The 18,665-nt window shown below is 43.3% G+C and overlaps 1 protein-coding gene across 4 annotated transcripts in view; it reads right to left on the reverse strand.

The window, feature by feature from the left end:
- MAMLD1 (mastermind like domain containing 1) overlaps positions 1–18,665 on the reverse strand; it is a 249,857-nt gene that overhangs the window by 32,465 nt on the left and 198,727 nt on the right. For all 4 annotated transcript variants that reach the window (XM_072929167.1, XM_072929165.1, XM_072929166.1 and 1 more), the window contains one exon: positions 365–2,071. In XM_072929167.1, the coding sequence (XP_072785268.1) occupies positions 365–1,951 (1,587 nt within the window). In that variant the 5' untranslated portion in view covers positions 1,952–2,071. The remainder of the gene's footprint in view (positions 1–364; positions 2,072–18,665) is intronic.

An 18,665-nucleotide genomic window follows, 5' to 3' on the forward strand; every position in this document is an offset into this window, starting at 1 on the left:
CCCTCTGAAAGAATAACATGAAACATGCAACAAGAATATCTCTGGAGATTATAATATAAGCTACAAGAGACTATCATCTATACAAATAAAAAAACTTATTTTAAAATAGCACAAAATTCTCCACAAGGCTAAAACAGACAATGCATGGTGGAATTACAGTACATTTTTGGTTGAAGAAATAAATAAATTTACTATGATAACACCAGAGGTTGTTATTGCCTTGTCAATGTATGCACTGTGCACACCTCAGAAATTTAATAAAATTGCATTTGAAACACAAATGGAAAAGCAAAGATAAGAGAAAAAAAAAAAAAAGACTCAGTATTTTCACAGAAGCCATGTAAGACAGAAGAGAGGTTCTCACCTGTCTGCTTTGAGATGGCAGTGTGGCAGCCTGCATCTGTCTCTGCATCCGATGTGGCTGCATCAGCTGCCGGAACTGCTGCTGGAGAAACTGGCTGTTGTTGGTCTGCTGGGACTGCTGCGTGGCTGGAGACTGCTGCTGCTGCTGCTGCTGCTGCTGGAGATAGTGAATGAGGGACTGCTGTCCTTGTCCTGCTGTCAGAGGGGACATTTTTTGAGTAGCTGACTCTGAGGCAAAGTGAGACAGTGGTTTGGTGTTGTTGAAAGAAAACTGGTCTTGGCTAACAGGGTTCTCATTCACCAGACCTGGCTGTAAGCTACTGGATGGCTGTTGCATAATTATGTTCATATTTTTGGTCTGGTTTGTAGTCATTGATTTAAAAAGCGAGTTCTGCATACTTGTGGGATTGCTGGTGGGAGTGATGTTAGAGATTAAGGTACCTTGAGGACTGAAGGGTTGCTGATGCAGAGCCGGGCTTGACAGCTTTTCTGGCCTGTATGGTGGAGAAGGTCCAGTATTTGTGGAGGCCATGCTGGCAACCAAGTTGTTCTGTGGGCTTTTAATGCTGCTGGCTGGCAAGCTGGCTGCTGTCAGAGCAGGCAGCATGGAGCTCTGAGGGCTGAAGGGCTGCTGGCTCAGAGCTGGACTGGAGAGCTTCTCAGAGCCGTAAGGGGGAGAAGGGCCATTGGATGGGGTGCTGCTGGAAGTCATGCCTGAAAGCAGAGTGTTTTGAGGACTCTGAATGTTGTTTCCTGGTAAATTATTAGCAGGCATGCCAGACACCATAACATTTTGAGGACTAAAAGGTTGATGGTGTGGGGATGATCCTGCTCTGTAAGGAGGAGAGAGACCAGGAGGAGACATAGTTGGCCAGCTGGGAGCCTGCACTTGTTGCTTGGTACCAGACACCTGCTTGCTGGCTGCCAGCTGCTTTAGCTGCTGAGCATGCCAGTTGGAGCCAGGCATGTTGGGCAAGGGTACCGGGAGCATCGGTGGTGGCTGGTTTTTGTTCTGAGCTGCTGTAGAGATGGGTGATGCAGCAGGTTTGTTGGAGGGAGGAACTTGGAAGTTAGCTCCAGCAGATGATGGTCTCATCTGAGGGGATCCTCCACTGGCTGGATTGCAGCCTGGAGAAAAATCTTTGTTAGCAACATGGTTCTCCAAGTGGGAAGTTTGCGGGGAGGACTTTGGAGTGGTACTTATGTTCGGTTGAGAATGACTCAGACCAAGTGGATCTTCAGCCTTGCTGCACAAAATCTTCTCCAGGTCCAGGTCATTGGGAGAAGGATCAGGCATTTTGGTCAGCTCTTCCAATAGATCTTGCAGCTCCTGGTCCACAGACTGTAAACTGTTTCCTTTCTCATCATAATGAACAATGTTGTTGGTTTGCCCTCCTATTGACCCCTTCTGATTTATTTCAGTGTTGGCTGGCACTGAGAACGGGGAGCCAATGCCACCACCATTCATGTGATTGTTTTCGAGGAGCACTGGGTGCCCTGCGACTCCCAGGGAAGTGCTGTGACCGCTGGAGAACGGAGAATTTTGCATTTCTGGGCACGCCAGGCTGGGATTGGCACCCTGACCCATGGCAAGGTTTACGTCGTCGAGACAAAGTCTTTTACTGTCGTTTGGGAAAGTGACATCAGGCACGCCACTGGAGGCAGGAGAGCTATCATCTTCCAGTTTTCTTTTAATGGATCCCTGTAACTGTGAAAATATAAAAGGAAGAAGAAAGGATCCATTATTGACCATATTCTGACATGCGCTGAAGCTCCACACTACAACAATGGGTTGGAGATAAAGAAAATTAAATAATACAATTAAAAAGCCAATCATGTAAGACAAATTCAATCAGGATTTAAATGTGTGCAACTTTACCAAAATCAAAAAAGTTATAATCAGACAAAGGCTAAATCTCATGAATTGGCTTTCAAACAGACGTTAAAGCTACAAAATACTGTCTGTCATGTGACTATAATACAAGTTTTTAGAATTTTCTGGTTGCATTTCAATTAAGACATTATACTCCCTGCATAACAAACATGCCAACATTTTTATGGTAACATTTTTTAGGTTTAAATGGCAAATCTGAATGAAACTCTGGACTGAATTTAGTGACCTTCTGCCAGTAACTCGAATTAAATTCAGACCTGAGACAATTAAATTGTTTTACATTCTTTATAGGCCAAACATCTGAAATAACTAGCATACTTTCTAAACAAACCAAAACAAACCAAATTCTCAGCTATCTATCTAAACAGACTTTCAAACTTCCTATCACAGATGTTTTAAATTCCAGAAAGAGTAAGTAACAGCTAAACTTCTTAATTTTTGTTTATTCTTCTATGTCTAAGGCATTGTGAGCTTCATTCTTTTGAAGGACTGCCACTCATTCATAAAAATGGACATGTTTTCAAAATACAATTATATAAATATCTTGACCTACAAGAAATTATGAGTTGTAAATTCACAAATCTTAGGGAAACGAAACTTGCCTTCTACATATAAAGAAAGTGAAACTGGAAACAATGCTTCTCATACTATTTCAACATATGGCAATCTCTTCTACATAAAATAATCTATGGCTTTCAATTTTAACAAGCATGACCTGTATGTCACAGGATTAATCAGACCTTAACATTGCTGCTTCAAGTTAAGGGAAATAACCATTATGACCTTGTTTATTAATAGAGGGAAGCAGTATATAGAAAAGTATCTGATAAGCAACGGGAAAGTGAAAGAACACTGGTTCCTCTAAGCCAGCTCCCAGTAAAGCATCTCCCAACTCTGGGCTATAAGTCCAAGTGCTTCCTGTTACATAGTGCTATAAAAAAAAAAAATCCCATCTAATAAAAGCTCATATCAACAGAAAAGTCCCCCTGCCAACCCCAGCATGACCACATCCACTCTAGGGCTATGCTGCATATGGCCAACTTCTAAATTTTACACTAATTTTTAAACACATTGCAGCTATGCTTCAGTCCCTGCACAACTGCTGCACTTTGGTACAGAGTCACAGCACTGTCACCACAGGGTGTGTGAAGGCTGCAGGGCACAGGGTGGGTACACCACGTGCAGCTCCTCCTGCAGTGTGCAAGCAGCTGATGTCCACCCCTACATTCAGCCTGTCTTCAGGCAATCACCCACAAACATCTATGGCTCTGAGCTGGGACCATGGCAGAGCTGCCTGGTGGCTCACTCAGCTGGTCTCACACCTCTCATCACTTATTTCCAAATTGGTGGGCAGAGGGACAAGGGCAGATTTGTGCCTACAGTTGCTGAGGGTGTAGATGCAGTTTGGGATTAGAATCAGACATTGCCATGCTGGTATCCAGTTTACAGAGACATTTGGAAGAGAGGTTACAAGCTGGTTGTCCATGATCACCACAGCAGGTCTGCAGATCACAATGAGCTGCTGAACAGCTTTTAGGTGTTAATCTACCCTCTATCACCAGACACAGCAGCTTTGGCACTGTGGCAAAGAGACCTTTGGGTGTTTTCCCTTTAATCCCCAAGAGCTGTCCCTCACAGAGTTACTAGTGCTTGTCTCTGGTGATCTCCAGTCGCATTGCTTTAACATGGGCTGTGCCCAAAAACCACAGGTGGGGAGAACTGAGGAGAGCTGCTGCCAGTGCACATTGTCTGGTTACCTGAGAGCCTCTTTGGGCAGAAGTGTCTGTGCTGGGCCAGGATTGCTGCTCTGTGAGAGACTGTCCCAGTGGCACAGCCAGACACTGCTGCACCGTCAGACATTTGCTAAGCTTTAGGAAATGGAACCAGGCCTAAATCTTCTCCCAAATGTTAGTCTAATGATGGATGAAATTGTTTTCCTTCATTTTCTCTGCTAAAATTAAGCCAGAGCTGCATGTTGCAACAGATGTTGCCCTGTGTAGGCTGAAACATGTTGGTAGAGCATATCTACATATATTTAAAAGTCAGACAAGTATAGAGAGTATTTACAGGGGCTTCACACATCCAAAACAAACAGAATGTGCTCCCAAGCTGCACCCTGGGAACCTTCAGGCAGGAAGTGGTGGGGGATCTCCCACCCTTGGCCAGCTGACATGCTGGCATGCATGTCCTTGCCAGCTCTTCCTTTGCCATAGGACATTCCTATGCTCTGAGTTACCGGGGAAAAATGTGGGCTTTCTGAACACTCTGAAAAATAGTTCTTTAACTGCTGCACTGGGGAATAAGTGTGATGGGAAAACAAAACTTCATTTCCCCTAGACTGTTACTAGATATGAACAGATAAAATAAGGCCATAGCTTTCTGATGGCACAGGTATTCAAAACTGGGACAGGATTTTTAAATAGGATGCTGTTGCTTAGCCCTCCCGAGAAGATTTGCTGTAAGAGAGGCAGTGAAATGAGCTGGGTGTCATGTTCTCTTGAAAAGCAAGATTCCTGTTTCCCAGGTGAGTATCGCACAAGCACCATAAAATCCAGAAGACCAATTTCTCCCAGTGCAAGCAGGTATAACTCCACAGAATTTAGTAACATTGCTTTTGCTTAAGATGGATTTGACTACAGCCCCAAACTTGAGAGAGGATGATACACTCCTTAAAGCAACTAAAAAAATCACAGAATAATTCTGGTTAAAAGGGGCACTTGGGTGCCATCATCCTTCTGCTTCAAGCACATCACCAATGTAAAAAATAGATGATAGTCACCAGGCACTTAAGTATGAAGTTTCCATTATAAACAGAAATCCCTCCTTGCTCAGGCTGAGAGGTTGCTTTCAGTGTTCCCCACTGACACCTCAGTGGTTGTTTCTCCCACACAACACACTCTCTGGGCTGGTGCTGGCTGTGAGGAGCCCCAGCTCCCACTGGTCACAGCTGCCCAGCTCCACATGCTGCTGTGGCAGCCATGACCAGTGCAGGGGACAGGAACACAATTTCATGTTACTGGGATCCTGCCTGGCTCAGACACACCAACCACAGTGGTGGCAGGAGAGCACCTACAAGGCACTACAACTTTTAGGATCAGAAGGTCATGGCCTTACTAATTCAAGAAGCTGTTTGTTGCAGAACATTCCTTCATCTGGTTCCAGGTTCTCCAGGAAGAACCCAATTTATTCCAACTCTTTCTCCTCCTCTTTTTTTTCCACAATTTGACAAAATGAACAGAACTGAGAAGAACACCAAAGCATGTTCTTCCCCCTTCTCTGCTGATTAGTATATTGGGCAGCTCTGTTTTAAACTGAATACCTGAGAAGTGAATGGAAGTATTTTAGAAATGCATCACACACACACACACACATACACACTCTCCTAAGCAGCTGGAGGCTGCCTATGGCTCAGTATGGGAAACTTCATTCAGATGTGCAAGCAAGGACGAAGCAGACAAGCAACAAAGGGGCTCTTGTGACATTGTCAAAATGCATTAAAATGCACTGGCATGCACAGCCTAACTTCTGTTTGGGAATACCTGGGAAACAAAGGCAGCTCTCCAATTCAGGGCATATCCGATTATGAGTTCTCCATTATCTCAGGTCTGCTTTTAGCTGTGATCCCAGCACTGCTGTCCTCTCCAAACCAGCAGGCTGTCTTTCTGGGAAAGACCCGACTCATGCAGGAGCAATGCTGCTGGCTCGACATGGCAGCATAACCAGAATAAATAATAAATGTTTATGCTGCTCTGTCCACAGAAGCTGCACAGCTGTGGTTACAAACAGCTAATTTGTCACACGCTCCCTCCCTGCACCAAACTGATTCCCTCCAAGTGGGCAGAGTGCTCCACGGGCTTTTCTTGTGCAAGGAGAGAAAGGCAGCCCTGGCAGGAGAAGACAGTCCTTGGCTGTGCCCTCCTCTAGCTGCTGAGGCTGCTGTGAGGGTGGCCTTGGGCATCAGGCACCTTCCAAACTCAGGAGGTGGTGCTGGCCTTGAGGAACTTACTGTTACTCAATGAAGGGACAGAGGAAGGCAGGAAGAGGCAAAAACTGAAGCAGAGTGATCAAATTGTTAATACATACACACTGTGATGGTTCCATTGGATTTTAATAACCAACCACACTTGGGCATCTCTGGACTGGCTCCCTGCTTTGCCAGCACTCACAGCCTTTCTTCCCTTGTAACATGTCAGTTGTCCTCAGCTGCTACTCCAGCTGTCCCCATGAGCCAGACTGCCCCATGGCCCTCCTGACAGCCCCTGTTAATGCTCCACCTGGGACTCATGCCTTCCTTCACCTGCAGGTGGGAACCTGGGAAGGAGCACCTGCATCCTACACTGGAAAGCCTTGTTTCTCCAGCCTCACAAAGAGACCAGAGACTCCTCCACTAGAAACAAGCCACCTCTAACCAGGTGTTTCTATTTAGGCCAACATAACTGCAGAAATGAGAGAGAAAAAACATTAGGCAAGGTATGTCAGTGCCTCTTCCTGTGCCTGCTGCCTGTCAGAGTCAAGCCTTGATTTACAACAACCACAGGGTGCTGGTTATTGATCGGCACCATCCCACCCCACGCACTGCCACGGACAGATCCAGCCTACAGCAGTGATTCCCACACCTACGCAGCCTCTTCGAGGGAGCACTGAGACCAGTGGGATGCTGCCATCCACACCCTCCCTTGGCAGCTGCCCCTATGTCCAGCAGCATGGCCGGAGACTCTCCTGATTTAATAAACTGATGTTCATGGACTATCCAGAATGGGAGTCAGATCTTCTTTCACTAAGAGTCTCAAGACCCTGGTAACCTTGGGAAATTCCATGTGTTGGTTTTTCTGTTTGTTTCATTGAGGAAAAGAAATTGTAAAAGGAGATGGGGCAGGTGGGGAAGACATCAGTCTCACCACATATCCTGGGATTTGCTAATGTGGTGGCAGCTTTGCACAAAGCCTTTCAGAGCAAGACACCTGGGGAATCCAGGTCACTGACATGCTGCTAAGATCTGGCATATCTGAATTATTTTGACAGATAGAGCACGTTTAATTTTTGGTGGAAGGACTGAGCAAGGCAGAAGCCTGAGATAAACAGAAGTATTTTTTCCCCCCAGTATTTTCTCAAGGCATACTGCAAACTGTTCCCTCTGCAAAGTATAAAACCTGAGTCTAAGGTTTGCTTAACTGAACTGACCAGAGAATCCATCAGTCTCTGTCTCTTTCAGACACTAGACACTGCCAAAACTGGACGTATGTATTTGCCAGAGGCAAACTGTTTGCAGCATTCAGCGATCAAGACTTCAGCCTCTGTGGCTTCAACAAGCTTCAGCGAGACCTATCTGCCCATCAGCCCAAAATGTTTCTATCTGTTCTGACAAAAACAGTCATGCAATGAGAAAATGGAACTGGCAATTTTCCATATAAAACAAGAACTTCACAATTTTTTTCTCCTGTGCCTTAAATTCACAGTTTGGAAATTTCTGTGCTCTCCATTGCTCATTTATCCACACTCTAGACAGATTTTACTGTCCTGCTAATATTTAGGGACAGTTGGTGAAAAAGAAGTGAGAATGTGCCTGTGTGTTTAAAGGCTGGAAAGTGGATCTGATATGTAATATTACCTTTTAAATAGCAGCAGTTACTTGCAGACCCTCTGTGTTGGGTAGTAGGCTGGCTTGCACATGAACAGCAAATCCCAAACACTCCTGGGCAACAATCCCACTCCAGTACAGCAGGACCTGGCACTGCAGTAAGTGCATTTAGCACATCTGTAGGTTTCTGTTTGTACATGCTGGCTGCAGTTTGGTAAAAAGACACTCACATTATATACCTGAATCCAAGAAAAATTGCCTCCTGCTGACCAGTGAGCAGCCAAAGCAGTACCTGACTACGAGAAACATAAACTATGTTTTATCAAAGTCATATCTCAGGCTACAAGGAGAACTCAAGGAGGATCAAGCAATTAAAACTACCACTCACTTTTTCCAGACTAAGATTAAAAATAGGCTAAAATCACATTATTCCTACTGCTTTGGGCTGTTTGACCTTTCTGATTTCAAGCAATTTGAGCATGGATGGATGTTAAGTTTTTGTTTTACAGTGTCAGGAAAGATATTGCAATGCAGATCCAAGATACCAGAGGCATGCACCAGTGTGCTTAGAAATTGCAATTCCCCAATTCTTCAGGTAAAGGAGTAACAGAGTAAAGTCCACTTTGGGGTCTGTTGGGTACCTGTAGGCTGCAAAGGTGGCAGAGCCGTTTGTAATGAGGTGTGGTGGTAGAGAAAGGCTTATGAATAGGGAAAATTCACAGGGTGGATTTCCTTCTATTCATCATGCTCATAGATATAGGCAACTGGAAGGGGAGGATGTAGGAGGAGGAACTGGGGATGTAAGCAGTCACTTTAACCATGAAAGGATGTTGGTTATTAGCCAGCTTGTATGCATTATGTGGATTAGTTTTACCTGACACTACAGCTTCTCCCAACTCCAACCATTAAAACAAATATAGTAACAACAGGTACTGGAAGTTGCTACTTAGGTGTGCACATGTAATTCACCTCCTAAACACTCTGCTACATGTGGAGACTTTGATCTCTCCTCAGCACAGGAGCATCAGTTGACTTGATGGGAGTGTGTGATGATCCTTTGCCCCATTTCTTCCACCACTCATTGAGATCTTCTCCAGTTATTCCCTCAGTAAATCAGGGACCACATGTTGTGTTAAAAGAGAAAGAAAAGAACAAAGTGTGTGCTTTCCCTTAGTAAATCTCACACTCCTGTTGTGAGTGCAAAGCTGCAGGAACCAGGGGCTGTGCTCACACACCCCCTGAGTGTGCATTGTCAGAGACCACAAAACACAGAACTGGCCCTTTAGCTGGTAAGCACAGAAATCCCAAACATCATGACTAAACAAAACCAGAATAATGTGATTTTACAATAAGCTTAAGCCATGGAAACTAACAGGAAATTCAACCTGGACTACCATGGTCCTAAGGTATTAGCATTCATTTTTTCTAGATTTTAACAAAAAATTAAGGGGAAGAAAATACTACAAATATGATTTTCCCATTCACTGATTTGTGTGAATGCAGTTACACTTATAATGATAGAAAGATGTGTGATCTGTGTCTTGCTTTCAAAGGGAACAACTTACAGCCTACAGAGCAGCAAGTTTGTGAACAAGATTTTTCCAGTTACCCCTGTGAAAAATCACAGGAAACATCACTAACATCTGAATAAAGGTATCAATGTAGGATGAGTTCCAAGGAGAAAAAAGATGTAGCTAAGAATAGACCTATTTTGCCATCATACACAAGCAAGATGCATGCAAGAGGCCAAGTACCATTCACTATAAAGAAATGAAAAAAAAGGAAAACAATCAGCAGCTTTGATACTTTTCAGGTCAGACAGAATTACCAGACTCATTTCATAGGCACCAACAGAGATCTGCCCTATCAAAACAAATGTTCAGAGCCTTCCCATCTTGTCTTTCCTTAGCAATTCATCTGCTTTCAGTATTAATGTCACTGCTAAAATGGAAATTTTTCCAGGAGAAAAACTGCCGTTGACAAATGGATGTGGAAGAACAGGACTACTGCCTGCTCCTGTGCTGTGCTGCTAGCAGGAGATCTCTGTACAGATGCCTTGTAATTAGTCATCTAAGACTTACAGCAACCACGGCAGGCACATTGTTTGGCTGTAACTTCCACGTTCCATTTAATGACAAGTGTTATTAACTAGACATCTGAAGACAGAACAAGTTCTTTGCCTCTTGGTTTAAGCTGTAGTACAGGAGCACTTCTTTCATATCTGGCTGTAAATCAAGATCAATCTTAGACTCAATGCCTTTCCATCAGTATTACCTCATCTTAGCTCAGTTTTAATACCAGCAGTATTGTTTTATATCTTTTTTTATAGTCCATTAATTTCAAAGTCCTATGGAACACTTTGCAGTAATTTTGTAGACTACATTAATTTCTCACAGCAATGTCTAGGCTGGAGAATTGTAGATCCTCTCCACTGAGCAAAAAGTGATGTTTTTGCTACTTGGGTCTCCCAGGATTCGCAAGATACTTTTCTCTCTTCTTTTTCAGCCCCTAACACTGGCACAGTTATGTAATGACCACAAGCAGAAGAAACAGGATGTACGTGTTCCTAAATTATGAGATAGGTTTTCCATTTACTAGATAACCAGATAAAACCCAGTCTGACACTTCTTTTCTGCTACATATTGTATTACATTTTTACTATCTCAGAAGACTTATTCCTGTGGTTTTGCCAAATTACAGTTGCCATTCTGTCAAAAGGTATAGTTGGGGAATTAATAGCCTGGAGGCAGAGCCTCCAATTAGGTCAAACCTAGGGACAAAAAGCTTTCAAATTCACGGAACAGTACAAAACAATGGGATTTCAGTCTGGAAAAGTGGCATTTTTATTTCAACAGCTGAAGTACTCCTACTTACTCCTCCAAAGAATAACAGCTCCAGCCTCCTGTGTGTGGCTGCCTTGAACACTGAGACCAGCACCCTTACATCTGCCAGCCCAGTGCCCTTCTGCTGTCTGCACTGCAAAATGATCTATTAGGCTTGGGCAGGACTAAACATTTAAACATTCAGTTTGAGGTTTCTCCTAAGTGGTACCAAAAACTGGAGCACAACTCTTAAGAAGGACGGAACAAGTGGGCAAGGAAAGAAACATCCTGAACAGCTCCTCTCCTGCTCCTTTGATGTTCTCTGTCTTTCAGAAAATGAAACAATAAACAGGATATTGATTAATACAGATCCAAAAAACCAAGCCTCACTTAGAGAAAAAAGATAATCAATCTAGTCCCACAGAAAGTGGGTGTAGAGAGAAGTCTGTATAACAGCCAGAAGCAGAATTCTTTTGTAAGGCATGAAGAATGAATATTTAATTTGTTTTTGACTACTTCATGTTATCCCACCACTTTCATCTTTACCAACCCAGCACCTCTGCTATGCTCAGCATGCATCAGCTGGAATATGAAAATGATTAATTGGAAAAATGCTGTTTGTACACACCTTTCCTCCTGCAGCAGGGAGATGACCAGCTCAGCATATAGCTCTTGCTGCTGTAGAACCTGCTCTTTGAACATGGCTCTTGAACTTACCCAGGGACCTTTAAAGGGATTCTGCATGTCAATGGTCCTATGAACTCTAAACCAAACACAGATTCCAGTCCTGAAGCCTTTGTTCTGTGTAAAGCTGCTGAAATCTTGGCCTCAATTAAATAAATCAGTTGGACTCAATGATCTTAGGTCTTTCTCAACCTAAATGATTCTATGAATATTTTGGGACATTTACTTCATCAGGGATGACATTTCACTCTTTGCTCCTTCATCCTAACTAAAGGAGTGAATTAAAAATACACAGGAGTTGGAGAAATTCTCTCTGCCAGAATATGCAATGCCAAAGTTACTTGGGTTTTAACCAGAGAACCTCTTGACTTGCCACAGATACCAGTTCCCCTCTGTCCTAGAAGCAATGTTAATCACACATTCATCACTGCAAATTGACAACATAAATGCTGACTTATGCAAACAATGTTAGAGAAAATGGTGTTCTTGCTGCAGAAGTGAATTACACAGCCTTTTAAGCTTTCTACACTTCTCAGTTTTATGTAAACTCTAATTTCTAAGCTTTTGTTCTGCCTTGAAAGGTCACACAGTTGAAAGCCATGAAGCATAGCATGTGTTCCTACTCATATTAAAATACTGTTTACTAAATCATGCATATAAATGTAAAGAAGAAACTGTTTGCAACCTACTGTGTTAATAAGAGATGATTTATAAGACAACACAATTCCAAGTATCAACATGTGGAATGTAAAGATCTGATCTCAATCGCACAATGTGATTTTTTTGGCTGTTCTTTGAAGCAAAGTCTCTGCACTGCAATCACACTAACTTCTGATGACACTGTATTTGACTGATTAAACTCTTAATCGTGCCAATGCTTAACTTTAGGAGTACAAGTGGCCTTTTCAGATTTGAGCATATGATTGCAAATTTGCAAGATCAGGATCTCATTTGCATATTCAAATTTCAAAACTGCATCTTCCCTTTCTCTGTGTAAGGCCAACGATAGTGCTCCAAATGATAAACAACCACCGTAGAGTTGGACAGTATTTTTAGCATCTCTGTGGTGAACTCCTATCTTTAGCTGCTGTGTTCACAAACAATCCCACAGGACATTGCATAGCTAACATAGCTCAGGCTCTTCACCACATTCCAACTTTTCTCCCAAAACATGGTGAAAGCAGAGTATAAAACAGACCAGTTCAGGACCTGCTACAGTTTCCTAAGATGCATTGTCTTGAGCACAGCAGAAATGTTTCCAAGCACAAGAACAATAAAACCTCAGTACATTCTCCTCTGGAGTGGTGATGGAGCTTGCTGTGACTTCCTCGGGGGAAAATACAGCTCTACACTCCGAGTTTTCACTGTGCAGATAAATCAAGTAGGACAGCAAAGGATTTCTGCATGTTGTTTCCTAGCAGGATGTGCCCATGGGTTCATGGCAAACTTCTGGTCAAAGCTTAACCCTGCAAGAGAAGTTAATAATTGAACTTGCCAAATCATCACAATTTCTAAATCCAACTGTGCCTTGTTTTTACAAAGGGGCATATTAAACCAGTGAGCCATTTTATTAGACTCATGCTCATGTAACAAAAACATGTGTTAGCTCTTGAGTGCCAAGTACCATCCTGGAGGGTTACCAATCCCTGATACAGGGATTTGTAGCCAGACTGCAGTTATCTGTCATAGCAGAGGAGGTAGTTTGGAATACACAGGATAAAGCATGCTGCTTCACTTGGGAATACTTCACATGGTTCTGGTCTCTGTAAAACCCTAGGGAAATGAACTGCAGTGGGGGAAAAAGAGCTTGAAACTTACTGCTGGCTGTAGTGGGACTATCTCACAGACGTCTCCTGGACGGCTGGAGCTCCCTCCTTCAGGAGGAGCTCCTCCTTCTCTTTAGGAACTTTTGCAATGGGTGCAGCATCAACAAGCAGCTGCAGCAGCTGGGTCAACTCTGAGTACATAGGAAATGCTTTTAGAGTCATCTGCATAAAGCATTTCAAAACTACAGGGACACCACCAAGAGAGAAAAGACTCATCGGGGGAATGGCAGTATTAATCAGATCATTGACCTTTGAAGCTTTGAATATGAAATGCTTTGCACACTGAGCTGGAGCTGCACATGGAGACAATAGCCTCCAATATCTTGATTTACAGAGGAAGTACTGATGGAATTCCATATATCCTGTTAATGGTGAGAGGAAGGGAATTATGTAAAGGACTATTTTTTTCCTTAAGTGTCTTAGCTAAGCCTTGCACATGAGCCTAGACACTTGCTGCAATTTAATTTCAAGGGGATAAGATAACCTAAAAACTCTCAGAAAACCCTAGACCTTGTGAGTGCTTTACAAATTTTCTCCTCATTTCCCCATTCACTTATCTTCTCTCCCAATTCTACATGTGATCAAACATTCCCTTACTAGAACTCTTTAAACGCTAAAGTACTTTCAAACAGCGTTCATTTGCTTCCCCTACCCCACCACAGGTGTGGCTGTATGTCTGGGAGGTGAGAACTGAGGAAACCCCACCGGGGCTAGGAGGGTGTCCCTTGGCTCTGCAGCAGCACCAGAGCAAGCAGAAATGCACAGGAGGCAGTGGCCAGGCAGCAACATGTACTGTGCACTATGGCTGCAATTCACCATGTCCACAATATACATGTGCTCCTTTTTTTTTGTTCTGGTTAGAGTTATTTTTTCCTTTTAAGCATAGCACAAGTTCAATTCAAAGTATCACAGTTTTTTGTCTGAAGTGTTCACATTACACAACATGAGCATCAGGTTAAAGAGAAAACAAAAAAACTCTGCAGGTACTTTGATTGTTTTCTGAGCCCCTTCTTAAAAGACAAATTTTCAAATGAGTAGAGGCTTTCCCTCCACCCAGAGAGCAAGGATGACATCCTGGGTTATAGTCCTTATCCTAGTAGCGGCTCCTTAGCTGAGAAATGTGGGTTGCAAGACTTGGCCTCTAATAAGAAACAATGATATTACAGAAAAACTCACTGTATGCTTTTGAACATCAACACTTAATTACCCTTCTATTTTCTAATACAGACACGATGTCTGGAGTTGAACAAACACATTCTTGAAAGGTCAGAACACTTAAATTGTGTGTACCTAGTTTAGGATGACAAACCTGTTGCTGTCTTTTAGCTATGACATTTCAGTTTACCCACAAGAATTACACTACTTCCCCTAAAAGTTTTCAACCTCAGGGACAGTGTCTGAATGTGAAGGCAAAACTCTTTTTCAACATCAATCTATCACAGCTCCCACTGAATCCTGTGACTTACTGAGAATTCTGCCTTTCCTCCAGAAAGGGCTTGAGCCACCAGCAGACACAGGCACAGGGATGTCCTGTCCACTCTGGGGAGAGGGGCTGGCTTGGCTGGCTGGCAGCCAACAGGGAGCTGCTGCCCAGCCAGCACACACAGCCATTCACCAAACTGTGAAAGGACAACTGTGAATTCTCCCAAACCACACAGCTGGAGGCAAGGTAGCTCTTCATTTTTTTCTCGGAAAGAAAGGGAGAAACTTCCCCTTTCAGCTATCGTTGCACGGGTTGGTGAGGCTGTAACTGCTGCAGCCATCAGGAAACGACTGTCCAGATGGCATCATGGAGCGTTCCTGGGGAGCTGCAAGGACCTTGCAAACTGGGAACTAAAGTTTGGATTTCCTGGAAGTGTTCTCATCTGTCTAAACACTGTGTTGTGCCCACCTTCAAGTTTCAGGGTACTCAAAGAATTGAAGGGACATCAGTTTAATCCTAATCCAGAGAGGGGAGGTACACTTAATTTCAACAGGGCTGTTTGAAATTCCTTCATCACTTCAGACCCTATTCCTTCCCGGAGTCTCAGAGATCCAGAAACCAAAGCCACACTGAGCTAGCTCAGGGACTAATTAGCATGGGTGGGCACTGTGTTAATGCAACCCACCTGGCTGGGACATGCTGGGACCTCACAGGACATTGCACGTGCTGTGCTCAGTAGTCTCAGCAATCTGAACCGGAATTGTACTGCGAGAAAGTCCCCTTAAGGACATCTTAGGCACAGTAACATACCTGTCCTCTATAAGAAATGACAGTCTCTCAGGTGGAAGTAGCTGAACCCCAGCTGAGAAGCACTGACTGACTGCAAACACAATGGAGATGGAAAAGGTGAGCCACTACAGAGTGGCTGAGGGTAACCATTTGGCACGGAGGCTGTCAGGTACTGCTCTGTAGAAGGAAAGGAAACTTCTTCAAATGCACTAACTTGAGTACTTCCAAGTGCTTACCATGGCTGCAACTGCTCACCTCCATCTGTACCAATTCAAAACTCTGCCAGGCCCCCAGCATTTCCTGCACCCATCATGACCATCAATATGCATTTCACCAGCCTCCCATTCCCAAGTTCCTATAAAGGGCCCACTCCTCTCCTGAAGTGAATTTTCAGCAGTGTCCCTCCTAGTGCCCACCAGCACCACTGGTTCCTCACCACAGCACATACCCAGCCTTGTGCACCTCTCCCACCCCTGTGGGGCAAGAGATCTCCAGTTCTTCAAAACTAACTTACTTCCTACTGAAGAGACTGCAAAGAAATTGTACCTGGTTTCCTGTGCTTCAGTCACTACATTTACCAGACATGATGTAGGAAATGGGCAGGAAACGCCAGCCTTATGTATGGCAGCAATTCTTCCCCCTCCCTCCATGACACGTTTGAGCACTCCAAAACCTGACCTTGCACTTTTTAGTGCAGCCTTTCTTACACAAACATTCGAGTCAGATCTGGAGCCAACACCAAATAGAAAGCCAAACACATTGTCAAACACATTAATTTTTTTTAATGAAAAAGGCTGACATCCTGTTTTATACCTATTTGTACTCAAATCTAAAATGTACTGTGTATTTTTAACTGCATGAATTTGGTAATATTAACAAAAATTAAAAAAACTCAACCTATTTTATACTCCTTATGATACTGATGTAAAAACTGTTAAAGAACTGATATTATTTGGCCTCCATACAAATATCAGAGGTGCTGATGCACAAGAGAGGTGTACTATGATTAAGCACATTTGTTAGGAGATTTCAGCTGTTATATTTCTCCCTTTTACAGTCATCTTCACGTTGCTTCTATTTCAAAATCTAACCAGAAAACCAACACAGAATTAGTCCTTCACCTTGTTTTTTGCACAGTTGTTTGGACAATGTATTTAAAATAGCACTGTTCTAACCTGGCAGCATTTTATATTTACTTTATCCTGGCATAAATGACAGCCTAAAGAATAAGGAATTGTAATTACATACAGCATGTCTTTCCCTAGTAAAACTACCTCTTTTTTCCTCTTGAGCACCTAAAGTTGAAATACAATTTCCCTCCTTTGTTTCCCCATTCATTATATATGAACAGTGACAGATAAATGTCAAGGTGTATCTTTAAAGGAAAAATTGCATCACAATTTATCAGTCCTCCAATACAAAACAAACTCCTTCTGCTTGAATTTGAAGTACTTTTTCTTTGTATACAACGAGACACCAAAAATAACACATGGGAGAAATGGGGTGACATTGGGGCAGACTGTTGATTTACGGAAGTTTCTGCTCCAGCTGCGCCCTGCGTGTTGCCTTACACAGCATTTCCTGGTTTCTGTGAGACAGATCTGCTCTGTAACAAGACAGACAGTAAGTCAGAAGTGTCAATATGAGCAACTCCCTGAAAACAAACTTTGCTCATTTACAACACAGCGTTTCTAGTGTGGGACATGGAACTGCCCTGGGGAAGGAGCTCGCCTGGCTCCTGGGAGAAGCTGTGCCCACAGCAAAGCACAGGCCCCACTCCTCACCTCTGCCAAGAAAATGGCATTCCTGGGAAAAGCAGCGAGCTGGCCAGAAGCTGGGTCACCAGGTTTCCTCACCAAGCACCTGTGCAAGATGAGATTCTGCTCGTCACTAAGTGCCCCACTCCCAGGGTTCAGGTGTTGGGGTGCCTCTCGGGATGGGGCCAAGACAGGAGGGCACCTTGGGCAGCTCTTAGCTCTGAAAACCACAGGCTCTTCAGGACTGCCCATTTCATGCTGCCAAAAAGAAGCTGTTATGGGATTTCCAGATGGCTCTCACGTTGCCATGGTCTGGATCTCTCACTGACCCACATTAGTTTTGGGTTTTCTGAAAAAGTCCAAACTTATTTTCCCCTTAAAATATGCAGAAGCTCATAGATTGAATAGGAAGGCAGGAGAATTAACCTCAAGTACATTTCCAATATTTTCTAATGATTTGTGCCTAACTCTAAGAGTCCAAGAACCAGGAGGAATTTCTAATACCCCTTAAAAACATGTATATCTCCATATAAGAAAACAGTGGCAGCCTTCACCAGCACATAGTAAGCTCCTGCTTCTTAAGCACATGGCAGTCAAACAACTAAACACTTTTAATAGAAACCTGTTCCATTAACAAGCTGAACCATCAAGCAGTCACACAAGAAAAGCAAACAACTCCAGGAAGAGCTGCTGTCTTTCCATGCTGAACAAAAACTATTTACAGTAAGCAAAATAATACAGCTTCTAATAATGCTTTTCCTCCCTCTCCAGTGCATCTGCACACAATTGTCCCTTCACTCCTGATGCAAATTTAAAGAAGCAAACCTTGCCCTTGTCTGTGCTCACCTGTTCCTGGGTGTTCCTTTCTGTTCATGTCCTCCCAGCACCCATTTTGCCACATTTCAGTGCCAGCTGCAGATTTCATTGGGTCCAGGCTCTCCACTGCCCCATGCATCAAACACTTTTCTGTTTGGGTATCTGTTTGGCTATTAGTCATCCGTAATATTTTTTAAAATAAAAAGCAGAACTTGGGCTTTTTCTCTCTGAAATCTGTCTTTAGGATATTCTATACTCAAAACAATCTGTATTCAGTTTTATAACTGAACCTGAGCTGGTGAAACAACTGGAAACTTTGCTGCTGATTTCAGTGGGCATTTCTCTGCGTATCCACTCACAGTTTGCTCTTTTGAGGATGAAATGATCTCCACATCTTTTACAGCAACACCAGCACTCACCCTCACTTTCCGCATACCTGTGCATCTAGACATGAATAGAGATTATATTGTTTCTGCACTCTCCATATTTGACTTCTTTCAAACCCCACATGCAATACAAATAACTGCACTACAAGGAAGAGAAAGTATATGTTTAACACAAACATTTATAATTCCAAAGCCTTGAACAACAATTGAGATAAACCCAGCATCAATGGCAGTACAAGCTGCGCTGTGTGATTCAAGGGGGGTCCTCAAGGTGCAATTTGCATTTAATGCTTCTGCCATTAGCTCAGCTTTAGGTGAAACAAAACA

This window comes from Taeniopygia guttata, chromosome 4A (assembly GCF_048771995.1).
Source record: "Taeniopygia guttata chromosome 4A, bTaeGut7.mat, whole genome shotgun sequence".
Classification (NCBI taxonomy): Eukaryota; Metazoa; Chordata; class Aves; order Passeriformes; family Estrildidae; genus Taeniopygia; species Taeniopygia guttata.